Here is a 13,305-nt window from a genome sequence, read left to right as displayed (position 1 = left end):
CACCTGAGCTTTCTTCTGTTAGCCAAGCCGAGCTGAGAAGGGTGAGGGCAGGACCTGCACCCTCGTGAGGCAGGCGCAGAAGCGAGTTCTTCACACCTGGACTCCTCAGTGTGTTTGGAACGCACATAGTGAAACGCATGGGGTTGTGGCCCAGACCTGGGACACTGCAATACAGCTCTCGTTCTGTCTAGGGACCCCTGTGAGACAGTGTCACCATCTCCAGGGAGCCCAAGGCGAGGCCGAGCCAGCAGGCCACATCACCCCCACAGCCCCAGGGCTACAGGAAACAGCATCCCTTTCTATAGTTTTATTAATTTATTAAGGCAATTAACATATTAGTTCTCAGGCCAAAGATTTGTAAAACATTACACCAAAAGAAAAAACAAGCATTCAAAAACCAGCCACTCTGTCGCACCCCAGCCCTGTCACTGGGGCCTGGGCCTCTTCCCCGGGAGCCCCAGGCAGAGGCAGGTCCCAGGAGCAAGGCTCTCCATCCTGGAGTCAGCAGTCCACCTGGGGCTGTGCCGAGGGGTGGCCCGGACACGCCGTGAGGTCTACACTGTCTGCAGCAGATCCGAGGCACAGAGGGAGCTGTGGGCAGGGGCAGGGCTGGGCACAGCCTGGGAATAAGTTAAGTAACAAAGCCCTAGAAACCCTAGCAACAGCATTACCGCACCTCCCCCAGAGGCGGCAGCAACAAAATGTAGTGCTTGGAATACAGAGGTGACCCCGGTCCTGGTCGCCCACAACAGGAATGTGAAGGAGTGTCAGTTGCGGCTTCAGGAGACAAAGCAACAGTCCTTTGAAAGGACTCATCTTTCCTAAAACATTAAGGTAAACTGACTCCTGGTGAGTTTCTGAATCCTAAGGGCTCTAGGCAGGGCTGTCAGCTCTGTGGCTCCCCTCTCCAAGCCGGTCAGAGCCTGGGCTGGCTTGTCTGGCAGAGCAGGAGCTAGAGGCTGGGTGGGCACCTAGCCTTGAGAGCTGGTGGGCTGGCTGGGCCAGCCAACGAAAGGGAAGGGGCCGTATTTCAGTCACAGCTCTCGGTACAAGCAGCACCTGTCCGGGCCTTTGATGGGGCCCTGGTGGCTCTCCTCAGCGGCTCATGCAGTTCTGGACATCCACGAAGCCCAAGCGCTGCCTGCGTTTCCGCTGCTCCGTCATCTACGGTTAAACAGATGCCAGCGAGTCAGGCCGCCCGGCGCCCACCCTCCCACTGCGGACCCAGCTGCCTTTCAGGGCCCTCCGGGTGCAGTGAGGGTGTCAGCCCCAGACACTCGTCCTCAATTAGCATGTCGCAAACCCCTGATGCGGTGCCGCTGGGGAACCACCCCCCTGGAAAGGGGCTGCCTAAGCCCGCTGCCACTGCCAGGTGGAGAGGAGGACGCGCCAAGGTTCTGCGTGGCTGCATCTTTCCGAGGCTCAAGGATGGGAGCCGCCGCCCCCCTCTAGCTTTCCTCGGAGGGGAGTGTGGTTTTGGGACCTGTCTTCTACCCCAAACCCAAGAATGGGGGCCAGGGAGAAAGGAGAGATGTGAAGGCCCCAGCACCTACTCCCTCCACCCCCATGGCAGGCTGGGCTGCCTGGTGGGACCCCGAGGGTGGCGCCTGGATCAGGCTGGGCGCACACCTGCTCCTTGAGCTCGTTGAGCTGGGCAGTGAGGTGGGACACCAGCTTCATGGTGGAATTAAGCTTGTCCTGAAGGATCCGGATCTCGTTCTGCTCCCCCTCCCCTTCGTTGCTCACCAGGGACATGGCCCTCATCCGGGGGAACCAGTCCAGGTTCTTGTTCTGAAAAAAGACCAGCAGTGGGGTGAACAGTGTGGCCCGGCTGGTAGAGCCACGCTGAGAAAATAGTACTGCCCCGCCCTCGACAAAGCACTCCCCTGGGACGTGACATGGGACAGTCTGCACTGACTGGGTCCTCCCCAGGGCCGGAGCAAGCTGGCCGTGAACCCGCTGCGGTTAGGGCCCAGCGCGGTGACGCACTGACTTCCGTGAGGCTGCCTTGTCTTTCACTGCTATCAGCACCATCTGTTCACTCTCAACACCACTGGGGGGAACGGGGGACCGGGACTCTGCACCAGACCCTGAACTGCCTTCCTTCCTTCCCTTCTCTCCTCCCCCAACACGCACGCCCCACGCCCCAGGAAGGTTCCAGTCAGACAGATGGCACGATGGGGAGCAGGGGGCCTGCTGAGCACACTGGGTCTGAAGCCTGTGTGAGAGGCAAAGCCATGGCTCCCAGCAGGAGGGGGTTCCAGGCAGCTTTCTGGTTCCCTGTGGCAAGCTGTGAGTTCTCAGACCAACTGACAGACCTGTGCTCAAAGATCAGCTCCAGCTACAGACTTAAACACACAGAGCTCTCTCCCACTAAATGCGTCTCGCAGCCTGCAGTCTGTGCGGCAGCTTGAAGACGCACCGCAGCAGCTACCCAAAAGCGATACATATATATTCCCTCGGAATGGCCCACGGCAGCAGCCAGAGTAGGGTCCGCCCTGCTGCCACGCCACCGCAGCATCACGCACCCACGGCCCAGGGCCACCATGTCCGCCCTTTGGGGCCGATGGGTTTGCCATGGCTTTGTCTTGACCACAGAGCCCAAGCAGGGCTGTCTGCAGCACAGGCAGCTGGCCGGGCTCCGAGTCCCCAAGGGCTGGCTCCAGCCGCTCCTCTGCTCCCCTCCTGGCCTTTCAACAAGTGTCCGCTGCTGTTCCGCCTCACCCCCGGGCCTCCCTGGCCAGTAATGGGGGCCGTAGCCACCCCTCCCAGGGCCCACACCTTGATCATCTGGGCCACGTAGCTCTCAGGCCCTGTGTAGTCCGTCTTGTTTTTCACACGGACCAGCACGATGAAGTACAAGTAGTTCCACATGTTGTGCTCCAACTTGATGTGCTCCTCAAACGACACCGTCTTGTTATCGAACTTGTCTCTCTCCAGACCTGAGGGTGCAGAAGGGGGGTGAAACCACCGGCCTCCAAGAGTCCCTGTGGGCCGGCGAGGCCACACACACCAACCCCGCGGCAGGCGCATCTGCTCTCGGGCGAGGTCCACCGAGAGCGGGCAGCCGCCCTCTCTGGGCTATTTAGGTCACTTCTGTTAGCCGCTCAGTGTGGATTCTGCCCTGCCTCAGCTGCAGCCCTCCAAAACGGCAGCAAACACCAGAGTTCCTTGAACCCTGAGAAGCAGGATTTGTCCTATAGGTGACACCTGTTCCTTAGCAGGAGGTGGCTTAGCACGAGGGGACTAGCACTTCACACCAGGGATAGGAAAAGCCCTGGACTGAGACCAGAGGCTCGAGGCTGCTGCCCGGGCTTTGGTGTCCTCTGCAAACTGAGAGTGTTTAAAGGGATGGTTTGAAGCCCTTTCCCACTCCATTACTCCAAGTTCAGGCAGGGTCCTATTGTCCCAATTCGGAGTTGAGCAGCCATCAAGCCCTCAGCCCCAGGGCAGCTCCTGTGGCCACCGGAACCCGGGGAAGGGCCGAACTGAGGCTGCCGCTGGCCCAGATAATGCCCCAGCCCACAGGCGCCCCAGGCCCGCCGCGACCTCTGCAGGATAGGAACGAGGCCTCACCGCAGATGAAGCACGTGGTCTTGAGAATCTCCTCCTTCTTCTGCTTCTCGCTGCGCAGGTCAGCAAACGTGTCGATGATGACCCCGAAGATGAGGTTCAGCACGATGATGATGACGATGAAGAAGAACAGCAGGTCGTAGACCACGCGGGCTGGGAACAGAGACTCCTGCGGGGCGGGGCAGAGAGGCTGGGCCCAGGAGTCCCCAGGCCGCCTGGCAGGCAGGGCTCTGGGGGGGGCAGGGCTGCGATAGAGGGGCCCAGCCCACAGCAGAAGGAAGATGGCAGAAGTGGACTAAACAGCAGACTCAGAAAGGAGGCCAGCCGGGACAAAGCCCCAGAGAACGAGCTGGACTACGAGGCTGGGCCTGTGCCTGCCCCTAACTTCTGGTGAGGGGCAGAGCCAGAGCTGAACCCCTCTGCCCCGCCCTCAATACACCAGGCTGCACATGTTCTAGAAACCCTCTGTCTGACCAGGGAGAGGGCTTCTCACCCCTATGAGACTGGGGACAGGCCGCTGTCCTGGGAAGGCTGGGCTACCCAAGCCAAATCCTGAGGCCTCTTAATGAAGCCCGACTCAGCTCCCCTGCTGTGGGCTGGAGCTCTGCCTCCCAGATGAAGCCATGGGGCCCAGAGACCCGCCCACCAGCTGACTCAGGCCTTCCCCAGTCTGGGCAAGGCTTGGTTACCAGGGTCTTCCCTTACAGCAGCCACAGGGAGCTAGCTGGCGGGGTGTCTGCAGACTGGGGTGAGGACGGCCCAACAATGTAGCTCTATCGACGGAGTGGAAAGGCACAGAAAGGAGGGGCCAAATGGGGGCTTAAGACACTGAAGACTGAAGGGCCAAGCTGCACTGTCCGGCTGTGTCCTGCAGGTGGGAAGCTCAGGGCTGCCGACCCCACCAGGGCTTAAGCCAGTTGGATCTGGAGTGGGGCGGGTGGGGCTCACGTCTTTGGAGGGCTTGCGGAGAATGTCACCGACGCCGCCACCATTGCGCAGCCCGTGGTTCATGACCGTGACGATGCACATCAGCAGGGTGTCACAGGCTCGCTCCGTGTGGTCCAGCTCCCCGTCCTCTGTAAGCGGAGCGTGCGTGCTCATGCTCGCGCCAGGCCACCTGCCTGCACCCCACCCCACCCAGAGTGCCGACTCACCTTCCAGGCCCTCGTGCACTGTGACCCCTGAGACGCAGCCTATCCCGTCCCCACTGCACGTGCCCATGAATGTGGCAGCTCCATGTGGCATCCCCAGGGGGCTGGCTGGAGGGGACGTAAACAAGGTCAGTAGGAGGTCAAATGCTTGGCCTTGCCTTCCCCCTGGTTCACAACCTCCCGAGCATCACAATCCCCAGGAAGCCTTCCCTGATCCTGCCAGCTCCCCACTCTGTCTGGCTACCACAGAAGGGTCTTCATGCCCCTGCCCCGCCGGGGTGTGCAACCCCAGGCCTGGCACACGGGCAGCCCCTACAAACCCTGCGTCTAACATGAATGACAAGGTTGGCAAGCCAAGTGGCTCCTCAGGCAGAAGCAGGCCCAAGGCCCTCCCACCCCGCAGTCTGTACCAGGGAAGGGGGAGGTGTGAGCTAGGCTCCCCCAGAACCCAGTACAAGAAACGGAGGCAGGAGGTTAAGCAGTCCCAGGCCCTGGTCCTGGTCCTGGTGTCGGTCACCTGGAAAGGCCCTCATCCCACACCGCCCAGCGAGGGGCCCCAGACCTCTGGAATGGTTGCTGGGCAGCCGGTCAACCTCGAGGATGAAGTCATCCTTGAGGAAGAGGAAGCCGACGATGGAGAAGAGGTAGACGAGAATGAGGGCCAACAGGGCGGTCAGCAGGATGGAGCGGCCGTTGCGGGTCACGCTCTTGATGACGTTGAACAGGGTCTCCTCACGGTAAATGAGGTCAAAGAGCTGCAGGGCAGAGATGAGGCCTTGAGGACCTGGGGATGCCCGTGGTTTCCCAAGGCCTCCTCCAGCGGTCTGCACTTGGGCAGGCATAGCCCCACCCGCGGGCCCGATATGGAGGCTTCTTGAAGGAACCTGGGGTTCTAAGTCCAAGGAAAGGGAGGGACCAAGGGGCAGGCAGGTGCCACACACACAGGGAGGGGACGGCCAACTCTGCCGGTACACTTGCTACATGTGGTTATGGGCCTTCGCTCGTTTTATCCTCATAGTTATGCTAGAAGGTAGGTGCTGTTAAAAATCCCTGTTTTACAGACGGGGAAACTGAGGCACAGAGCCGTGAAGAATCTTGTCCAAAGTCACACAGCTAGTAGTAGCTAAACTAGGATGGGCTGGTGCCAGAGTCCAGGCTTAAACCAGCACCATACAGGGGTGATGGGTCGGACAGAGGCCAGGAGTGGCCATCAGAGCCTTGAGGGCCAGTCAGCAGGAGGCCTAGCAGCAGGAGGACGTGACAGAGACTGGTGCCGCAGGGCCACGAGCAACTCACCCTGCACGGCCCCAGCTGCCCTGCACCCCCCCCAGCCTGGCCCTCCGCAGGTCTCACCAGGATGCTGTAGAAGAGCTCATGGGCAAAGAGGCCCAGGACGCTAGTCAGGATGTAGCCCACATGGTAGAGGAACTCCACGTCCATGACCATGGCCTTATAGCCCCGGATGAAGGTGCCACGGTTGCCCACGAAGCTCACCACGAACACGATCTTGTTGGTCAGCTGGGGGCGAGTGCAGGGCATGGGGGTCAGGCCCCGCTGCCCACCCTCAATCTCCACCCCCACGGCCCCGCCCGCTGCCCAGCTCAGAGGCCACGCCTCCCGTGGAGTGGATCTCAGCTGCTCCTGCTCAGCCTGGCAGACGCAGCACTAACGAAAATGCTTCCAGAAATGCACCTGGGCTCCTAGGACTAAAATAAAGGAGAAGCCACCTGGATCCCCCAGTTCCAGGAAGAAAGTGATATTAAGTAAAAGGAGAAGACCACCCTCAGCCTTCACAGTGACTAAGTTAGGAAAAGACAGCCCCCTTGCTCAGCGTCTGTCAGGAAACTGCCATGACATACGACTCTGTGCTGTCTGTAAATCTTTGCTGTCCTCCATGGGAACAGTGCGTGTGGGCGGTGCAGCCAACACCGTGTGCACAGCGGCCCCGAAACCGGGGCTCCAAAGTGACTCCCGGCTGGATGGCTATGTCTGGGACCAGCTTCCAGGTTGTCCAGGGAGACGGAGGAGGCACAGAGGGGTCCCCACTGCAGGTCCATAATGAATTTGGGACCCCGACCCAGGGGCAAGGGGGTGGGGCAGAGCAGTGCCTGCTGGGAGGTGGCTGGTTGGTGTGGGGAGGGGCCCCCCGGCACTCACGTTGAGGGCGCCCAGGATGTTGAGCGTGGGCCCAATGCCCAGGTAGTAGATGGAGCGCAGGATGAGCGCCGCGATGAGTGGGCGGACGCTGTAGCGCTTGGTGAACAGAGCGGCGATGGAGGAGCAGACGAGAATCCAGAAGAGCAGCGAGATGACTGGGGAGCCCAGCACCCCTGGGGCCGGAGGCAGGGCTAAGCATGGCATGCTCAAGCCCCGCCCCCCAGTGGGCCCCAAGGAACACCCCTTCCTGGAAGCCTTCCCTACTAAGTTCCTAGTCACCTGGTTCTAGGGACCCCCACCACACCTGCATCACTAGGCCTGAGGTGGGAGATGCTCTCCAGCTGCTGCCACCAAATGTGGTCTCTGGCTCACATGTGGACACACACGTGTGAGCTGTCTCCAGAGGTCAAGGAGCCTGTCCCTCCCACTAGACCACACCTGTGTCTCCCCACGATGGGGGGTGCAGCTCAGAGGGCGATGCAGGGAAGTGCTTCTCTCCAGTCTGCACCTGGTCCCCTCATAGCTTAGCTGGCCCCCAGGCTCTACCCGGTCCCGGGGAGGAGGCCTGTGAGCTCCAAGGCCCGTGCCTGCCAGCCCCCCGTCCTGACCTGTGGATGCGCCCTCCACGTAGGGGTAAAAGAAGGCGATGATGATGTTGATAAACACGGCCAGGTTGAAGGAGATGCTGCCCCACAGGGTCATGCGGCGAGAGAACCAGTAGATCAGCGGCATGCCTGAAGGGGGAGGCTGGTGTCAGGGGGTCCCTGACCAACACCATCGGCTCCCCCATCGTGCGCCCACTGCCCACCCCAGCGCCAGCCCCCCCTTCAGAGGAAAACACTGGAGCCGTCCTAGGAGTGAGGGTGGGGCAGCCCCCAGCGGGGGAGGGAGGCCCCGGGAAGCGCGGCGGGCCCTCCCGCCCCGAGGGGTCCTCACTGCGGAGCTTGCGCTGCCACTCCATCTCGTTGTGCAGGAAGGAGGACTGGTCGAAGAAGTCGCTCACTTTGCTGCCCTGCTCGTCCTGCTCCGTGGTGGTGAAGAGCCGGTGCTTGGTCTCCTCTGTCAGGAACTGGCAGATGCCAGGCACCGGGAACACAATCTGCTCCATGCTGCGGTCCTGCCTCACGATCTGGCGCATACAGGCACATGGTCGCACCCGGGCCGAGGCCTCCAGGGCCGAGCTCATGCCCTCCCCCCGCACCGTGCTCCTGCCACCGTTAGTCCCCACCTCAATCTGGGATGTGTGGTTCTCATAGTAGGCCAGCGGGTCCTCCTCCTCCTCCTGCACAGGTGCTGAGGGTTTGAGCATCTGTGACAGCTGCTTATTGTTGAGGCTGAGCTGGGGGTGGTGAAGCCACTGAGGTCAGGCCGGGCCCACAAGGCCTGAGCCCAGCTCTGGACCACACCCCAGTGAGTAGCATCCCCAGCCAGCCCCAAAGGGGTAGGAGGGGGTGGGAGAGCCATGCAATCCCATAACAGTGCCCTCGGTCTTGCCCAGGTGCGCCCTTGGTCCTGCTCCAGGCTTGCAGACCCCGCTCCAGCCCTGCTCCTGCTTCTAAGTCCTGGCTTCACTCCTTGGCTGCAGGCCCCCAATTCTAGCTTGGTTCACAGATCCTTGCTTTTAATTTAGATCCAGGCCACACCCCCTGGCCACGCCCACCTCATCCCCCACCCTCCCTCGGGCATAGCCCCGCCCTCAAATCCCAGCCTCCCATCCCCATAACAGCCCACCCACTCTCCTGCCAGCCCCGCCCCTAGGCCTAAGCCCCATCCCCACGCCCACCCCTGTTCCGACCCCCACCATGGAAGAGATGCCCTCAGCCTCTTCCTCTTGGATGCGCTTCACAGGCTTCAGCAGGTGCTGCAGCTGTTTGTTGTGTCTGGAGAGCTGAGCGAGAGGGCAGTGCAGTCACCGCAGCGTCAGTGCTGGGAGAGGGGTCGCCAGGGGCTGGGCCCGCGGGGTGGGGCTGGTACCTGCAGCGCCAGGATGTAGATGTTGTGGCCCACTTCACGCGGGCTCACCTCTGAATTCTCACGCTCCTCCTCCTGCAGGTAGGCCTTCTTGATGACGTCCACCTGGCGGGGCAGTGCCTGCTCGAATGCCCTCTTCCTGGGGTGTCGGGCAGGCTGGGCCCTAATCCCCATGCCCACACACCCCAGCAGGGGCCCCTTCCCACCCACCCGCCTGCCCAGCCTCACCAGCTCCTGGGGCCGCAGGCTGATGAGGATGCGCTCAGCATTCTCGCTGTCATGCCGGCTCTCCATCAGAGCCAGGAGCAGCTTGGAGGCATTGTCCTAGGCGGAGGGGGGAGACAGGCCACAGTCTGAGGGCCCCCACCCCCACTGCCGAGTACTCCGTAATCACCCCTCCCAGCCTCCCCATCCCCCACTGACCCGAGGCTTGCTGAGAAGCGTCCCCATATCCAGGCCACCCACAGGCCACCTCCACCCCCACACTATGGAAGGCACGCTCAACCCCCCAGGCAGCAGGCACAGGCACAGGAGGCCTTTGGATACACCATGAGTAGGCTTGCTTCTAGAGTAACTGTTCACACATTCACTCGTGTGTACAAATAAACACACACACTACACACGTGCAGCCTGCACATGCCACCACATGCTTGTACAGGTGGACCCACACCGCACATACCAGCATGTGTGTGACATGCCACGTGCACGTGTGAGCACACATCACACGCACGCCTGTGCAGCACTCACGTGGGCTGCCACGGCCCCACCTTGAGCTGCAGCACCAGGTCCATCCGGTACTTGCACAGGGGACTGATGTCGTTGAGAATCAGCGCAGTGATGATGTCTATGCCATTGGACTCATGCGTCACGATGCAGGTCTGGCAGGGGCAGTGTGGGGACACAGGGCCCGGGCCCCTCAGAACGGTGGTGGCTCCAGGGGCCTCAGCCCCTCCCCTGTCCAGCCTGCTCCATCCTCCCACCCGTCCGCGCGGCTGCCGGCTGCTGCTCACCTGGTTTTCGTGGCAGGGGCCCTGGCAGTACTCGGTGAGGGTCTCCAGGGTCTGAGTGACGAGGCCCACGTTGTCCTCGTTGATGTAGAGCCCCAGCAGCCCCAGGCCTCCCGTGGTGCTGCCGCACATGATGTCCAGGAACTGCAGCGTCTCGCACACCAGGTTGTAGTTGGTCTTGTTGTTCTGACAGCGCAGGAAGTTCTGCAGAGCAGACGAGGTGGGCGTGGCGCGGCTGGGGACCAGTCCTGCCACTGGGGACCACTGGCTGCAGAGCAGAGGTGCTGAGGCCAGAAGGCAGGGGCGGGGCCCCACAGGCGCGCAGGGCAGCAGGGAAGGGGCGGGCCTGTGCCGAGGGGCTCACCTGCAGGTCCCGGTTGTGGTTCTCACACAGCAGCTGCAGGAAGCGCAGGATGGGCTGCATGATGAGCACGGACGTTCCCATCTCGTTGCTCTGCACACGCTCGCCCACCTCGTGCCCCCGGCGCAGGCTGGGGCCCAGTGAATAGCGAGATGAGGAGCCAGGCATGGAGAAGGAGGCCACACGGCCTGTAGGGCAAGGCCTGGTGAGGCTGGGGCTGCTGGAGGGCCAGGCCCTCACCCTCACCCCGTGTTCACAACCTGAGCCCTCATCCCTGCCTGTGACGCCCTCTGAGCCCACCACCCAACACCCCCACCTGTCCCTGTGTCTCTGGCCCAACCCTGACCTTTGGTGGTGGGGTCTGCTGGCTCCCGGTCCTCTCGGGGCTGGCTACCCAGGTCACTCATGTTGACGGCCACCGTGGACTTGGTCTCCTGCTGGGCCCGCTTCATGCGGTCATGCAGCACCTTGAAGAAGCGCTCCGACTTCTTGTCGCTTGTCATCAGGTTGTAGAAGGATTTCTAGGGGTGGATGGGTTCATGGCGGCAGTTAGGGGCAGCCCAGCACTGGGCCTGGCTCTAAGCAACCCTTAGTACAGCCCCGGAGGCCTCTGTCCTGTGTTGCAGGGACAGGGATGGGGCACAGATGGGCCCCGCAGACATGCCCAAACCAGACTGAGGGTGGGAGCCAGAGACACCCCTGCACCTTGAGACTAAGGCTGGGTAGGGGGTGATGGAAGGGCAAGGGCCTGTAACTGCTGTTAACTGTGATGCTGGCAGCTGGCACTAGCCTCCTGACCGCCTTCTGCCTCTGCCCCGGGCCCTCATCTGGGCCCGCACAGCAGCCAAGGAGTCCCTCTGACATCTAAGTCCCATCCTGTCTCTGCTCCAAACCCTGCAGTGGCCCCATCTTACTCAAAGGAAAAACCATGCCTCCCTGACCCCCCCCCCCCACACACACACACCTCCTCTACCCCCTCCAGACACATAAGCCACCTCCTATTCACCACCTTTGTGCCAGCTGCCTGCTCCGCCTGGCGCACCCTGCCCACTGCCTACATGCCACCTCCGGGGCCTTCCTGAATACTCCCGCTAAGATACTCCTGCCTGAATGATCTCCATCCGACATGCCCTCTGTGTTACGCAGGGACCACAGTCATTGGCTGTTGTCACCCCTGGGCTGTAAGTGCCAAGATCACATGGGTTTTGTTTTTTGTTCACTGCCGAATATTTAGTGCCTCAAACACTGCCAGGCACACAGAAGGCACTAGATGCAGACTTGCTGAAAGAATGGAAGAATGACTGGGGATAAAGCAACCCGAGAGGGCTTTCTGGAGGAGGCAGGCCTCTAGCTGGGCACCAAAGGCTGAGGAGGATGTGGGAGAGGTGGGACGGAGGCCCGGGCAGAGGCTGAGGCAAGAATGGTGGATATAATGGAGGGCAGGATGGTAGGGGGGCAGGCTCAGGCCTGGCTGGAGCAGAGAAAAGTGTGCGCAGATAGAAGAGTGGCCACGTGACACAGGGGCAGATGTGGGTAGAGAGCTGGCCACAGGTACTCAGCCCAGCAGCCAAGACCCCATAAATAAGCAACTGGGCACACTGTCCCCCTCCTGAGTGGGATTCACCACCAAAAGGAGGCGAGCCCCTGGCGCCCCACACCCGCCCACCCCGCACCTGGATCTCGGTGTTGCCGCCATCCAGCAGGCGGATGGCCAGGCCGATGCTCTCCTGGAAGATCTTCTCGTTCTTGGTGCTGGTGATGAGGTCACACACCAGCTTGGTGGCCCCCTCCTTGTCCAGCCGGCACTGGGTGGCCGCGATTGCTGACCAGTCTTGGTCTAGGCCTGGAATGGGGAGACTCGCTTGAGGGGGAGCTAATGGGTGGGAGGGCCCAGGGCTGGGCAAACAGGCCACCCAGAGGCAGAGCAGAGGAGGCGGTACTGACCGATGCCCATGGGGTCAGGAAGGTCCCCCCGAGAGCTGGACTTGCGGTGCTGGAGGTAGTTTTGCAGCAGCATCTTGCGTAGCTGGTTGCCCTGGAGGGAAGGAGCAAGGCCCCACAGTGTGCTTCGTGCCTTTGAACCACTGGCCCGACAGCCCTGGCCCCTGCACCCTGGTGTGGGCCACCTGGCACTCACCCGGTCGCCGTACTTGGCCTTCTTGAGCAGCATCTGCTGCAGGGTCCGCAGCACCTTGACACACAGCTTCTCCTCCGACTCCACGAGGTCCTGGGTGTGCTGGATCAGCCTGGCAGCAGGAAGGAGGGTACACTGGGGCAGTCCCAAGACCTCCCTCTAGACACAGTCCCCGCCCCGTCCTGGGCCCTCCTGGGCCCCTCCCTGTCCCAGGCTCCCCACCCCACATCGCCCCGGGTGCCCCCCTCACTTGGACAGGAAGCCCCCACTCTCGCAGCGCTGGTGGGCCTCACTGCCCTCCAGGAAGAGCAGCTCGGGCCAGTGCAGGACGTCCACCAGCACAGACAGCTCAGCCTGCACCAGGGGCTTCAGGCGCTCCTCCAGGGCCGTGATAATGTCCTGTGGTGGGCCAGATTGGGTCACCACCACGCGAGATGCAGGCCCCCAGGCCCAAGGGATGATGGCAGCTTGACTGCCATTCCTGTACCCCAGCACTAAATAGCCCCACAGATTGCCCCGCACAGGTCTGGGGGTCCTGAGCCAACCCAGCCACCCCGCACAAAGCATGACATCTGTCTATTCAAGGGCCCATGGCTTGGAAGTGGCCGGCTGTCCTCTAGCCCTGTGACTTTGGGCAAACCCCTCGCCCGCCCTCTCAGGGCCTGTCTCCCACCACACGGGGATAATGAGCCACCACACCCTCTACAGGCCAACGAGACAGGGGCCACAGGTGCATGGCGCACACAATGAGGTGCTGTCTGACTATGGGGCGTCCCAACCCTCTCTGAGCACCACTGGCGGATCCCTGGGTTCCCCTGGCTCCCCTAGAATGACCTCTGCCCGGGCTTGCGCTTCGCAGCCCCCGAGGATGGGCCGAGCTGAGCAGCCCTTTCCCAGGGAGTGTGGGCAGCACAGGAAGGGATGCTCCTCGAGAACAGCCCTTGCACAGCC

General features: G+C 61.9%; 1 protein-coding gene across 2 annotated transcripts in view; it reads right to left on the bottom strand.

The window, feature by feature from the left end:
* Window positions 1-298: 298 nt before the first annotated feature.
* ITPR3 (inositol 1,4,5-trisphosphate receptor type 3) overlaps window positions 299-13,305 on the bottom strand; it is a 62,180-nt gene continuing 49,173 nt past the window's right edge. For both annotated transcript variants that reach the window (XM_053913717.2, XM_053913718.1), the window contains 23 exons: window positions 12,605-12,753; window positions 12,358-12,466; window positions 12,165-12,255; window positions 11,894-12,063; window positions 10,567-10,741; window positions 10,224-10,408; window positions 9,863-10,063; window positions 9,620-9,730; window positions 9,081-9,176; window positions 8,856-8,957; window positions 8,683-8,769; window positions 8,110-8,220; window positions 7,818-8,010; window positions 7,490-7,615; window positions 6,882-7,054; window positions 6,078-6,242; window positions 5,287-5,479; window positions 4,728-4,832; window positions 4,522-4,649; window positions 3,577-3,742; window positions 2,782-2,942; window positions 1,630-1,791; window positions 299-1,164 (listed from right to left, as the gene is read on the bottom strand). In XM_053913717.2, coding sequence (XP_053769692.1) covers window positions 1,096-1,164; window positions 1,630-1,791; window positions 2,782-2,942; window positions 3,577-3,742; window positions 4,522-4,649; window positions 4,728-4,832; window positions 5,287-5,479; window positions 6,078-6,242; window positions 6,882-7,054; window positions 7,490-7,615; window positions 7,818-8,010; window positions 8,110-8,220; window positions 8,683-8,769; window positions 8,856-8,957; window positions 9,081-9,176; window positions 9,620-9,730; window positions 9,863-10,063; window positions 10,224-10,408; window positions 10,567-10,741; window positions 11,894-12,063; window positions 12,165-12,255; window positions 12,358-12,466; window positions 12,605-12,753 — 3,228 coding nt within the window. In that variant the 3' untranslated portion in view covers window positions 299-1,095. The remainder of the gene's footprint in view (window positions 1,165-1,629; window positions 1,792-2,781; window positions 2,943-3,576; window positions 3,743-4,521; window positions 4,650-4,727; window positions 4,833-5,286; window positions 5,480-6,077; window positions 6,243-6,881; window positions 7,055-7,489; window positions 7,616-7,817; window positions 8,011-8,109; window positions 8,221-8,682; window positions 8,770-8,855; window positions 8,958-9,080; window positions 9,177-9,619; window positions 9,731-9,862; window positions 10,064-10,223; window positions 10,409-10,566; window positions 10,742-11,893; window positions 12,064-12,164; window positions 12,256-12,357; window positions 12,467-12,604; window positions 12,754-13,305) is intronic.

Source organism: Desmodus rotundus, chromosome 11 (genome assembly GCF_022682495.2).
Source record: "Desmodus rotundus isolate HL8 chromosome 11, HLdesRot8A.1, whole genome shotgun sequence".
Lineage (NCBI taxonomy): Eukaryota > Metazoa > Chordata > Mammalia > Chiroptera > Phyllostomidae > Desmodus > Desmodus rotundus.
The sequence above is the reverse complement of the archived record's forward strand: the minus strand, read 5'-3'. Positions and strand labels throughout refer to the sequence as shown.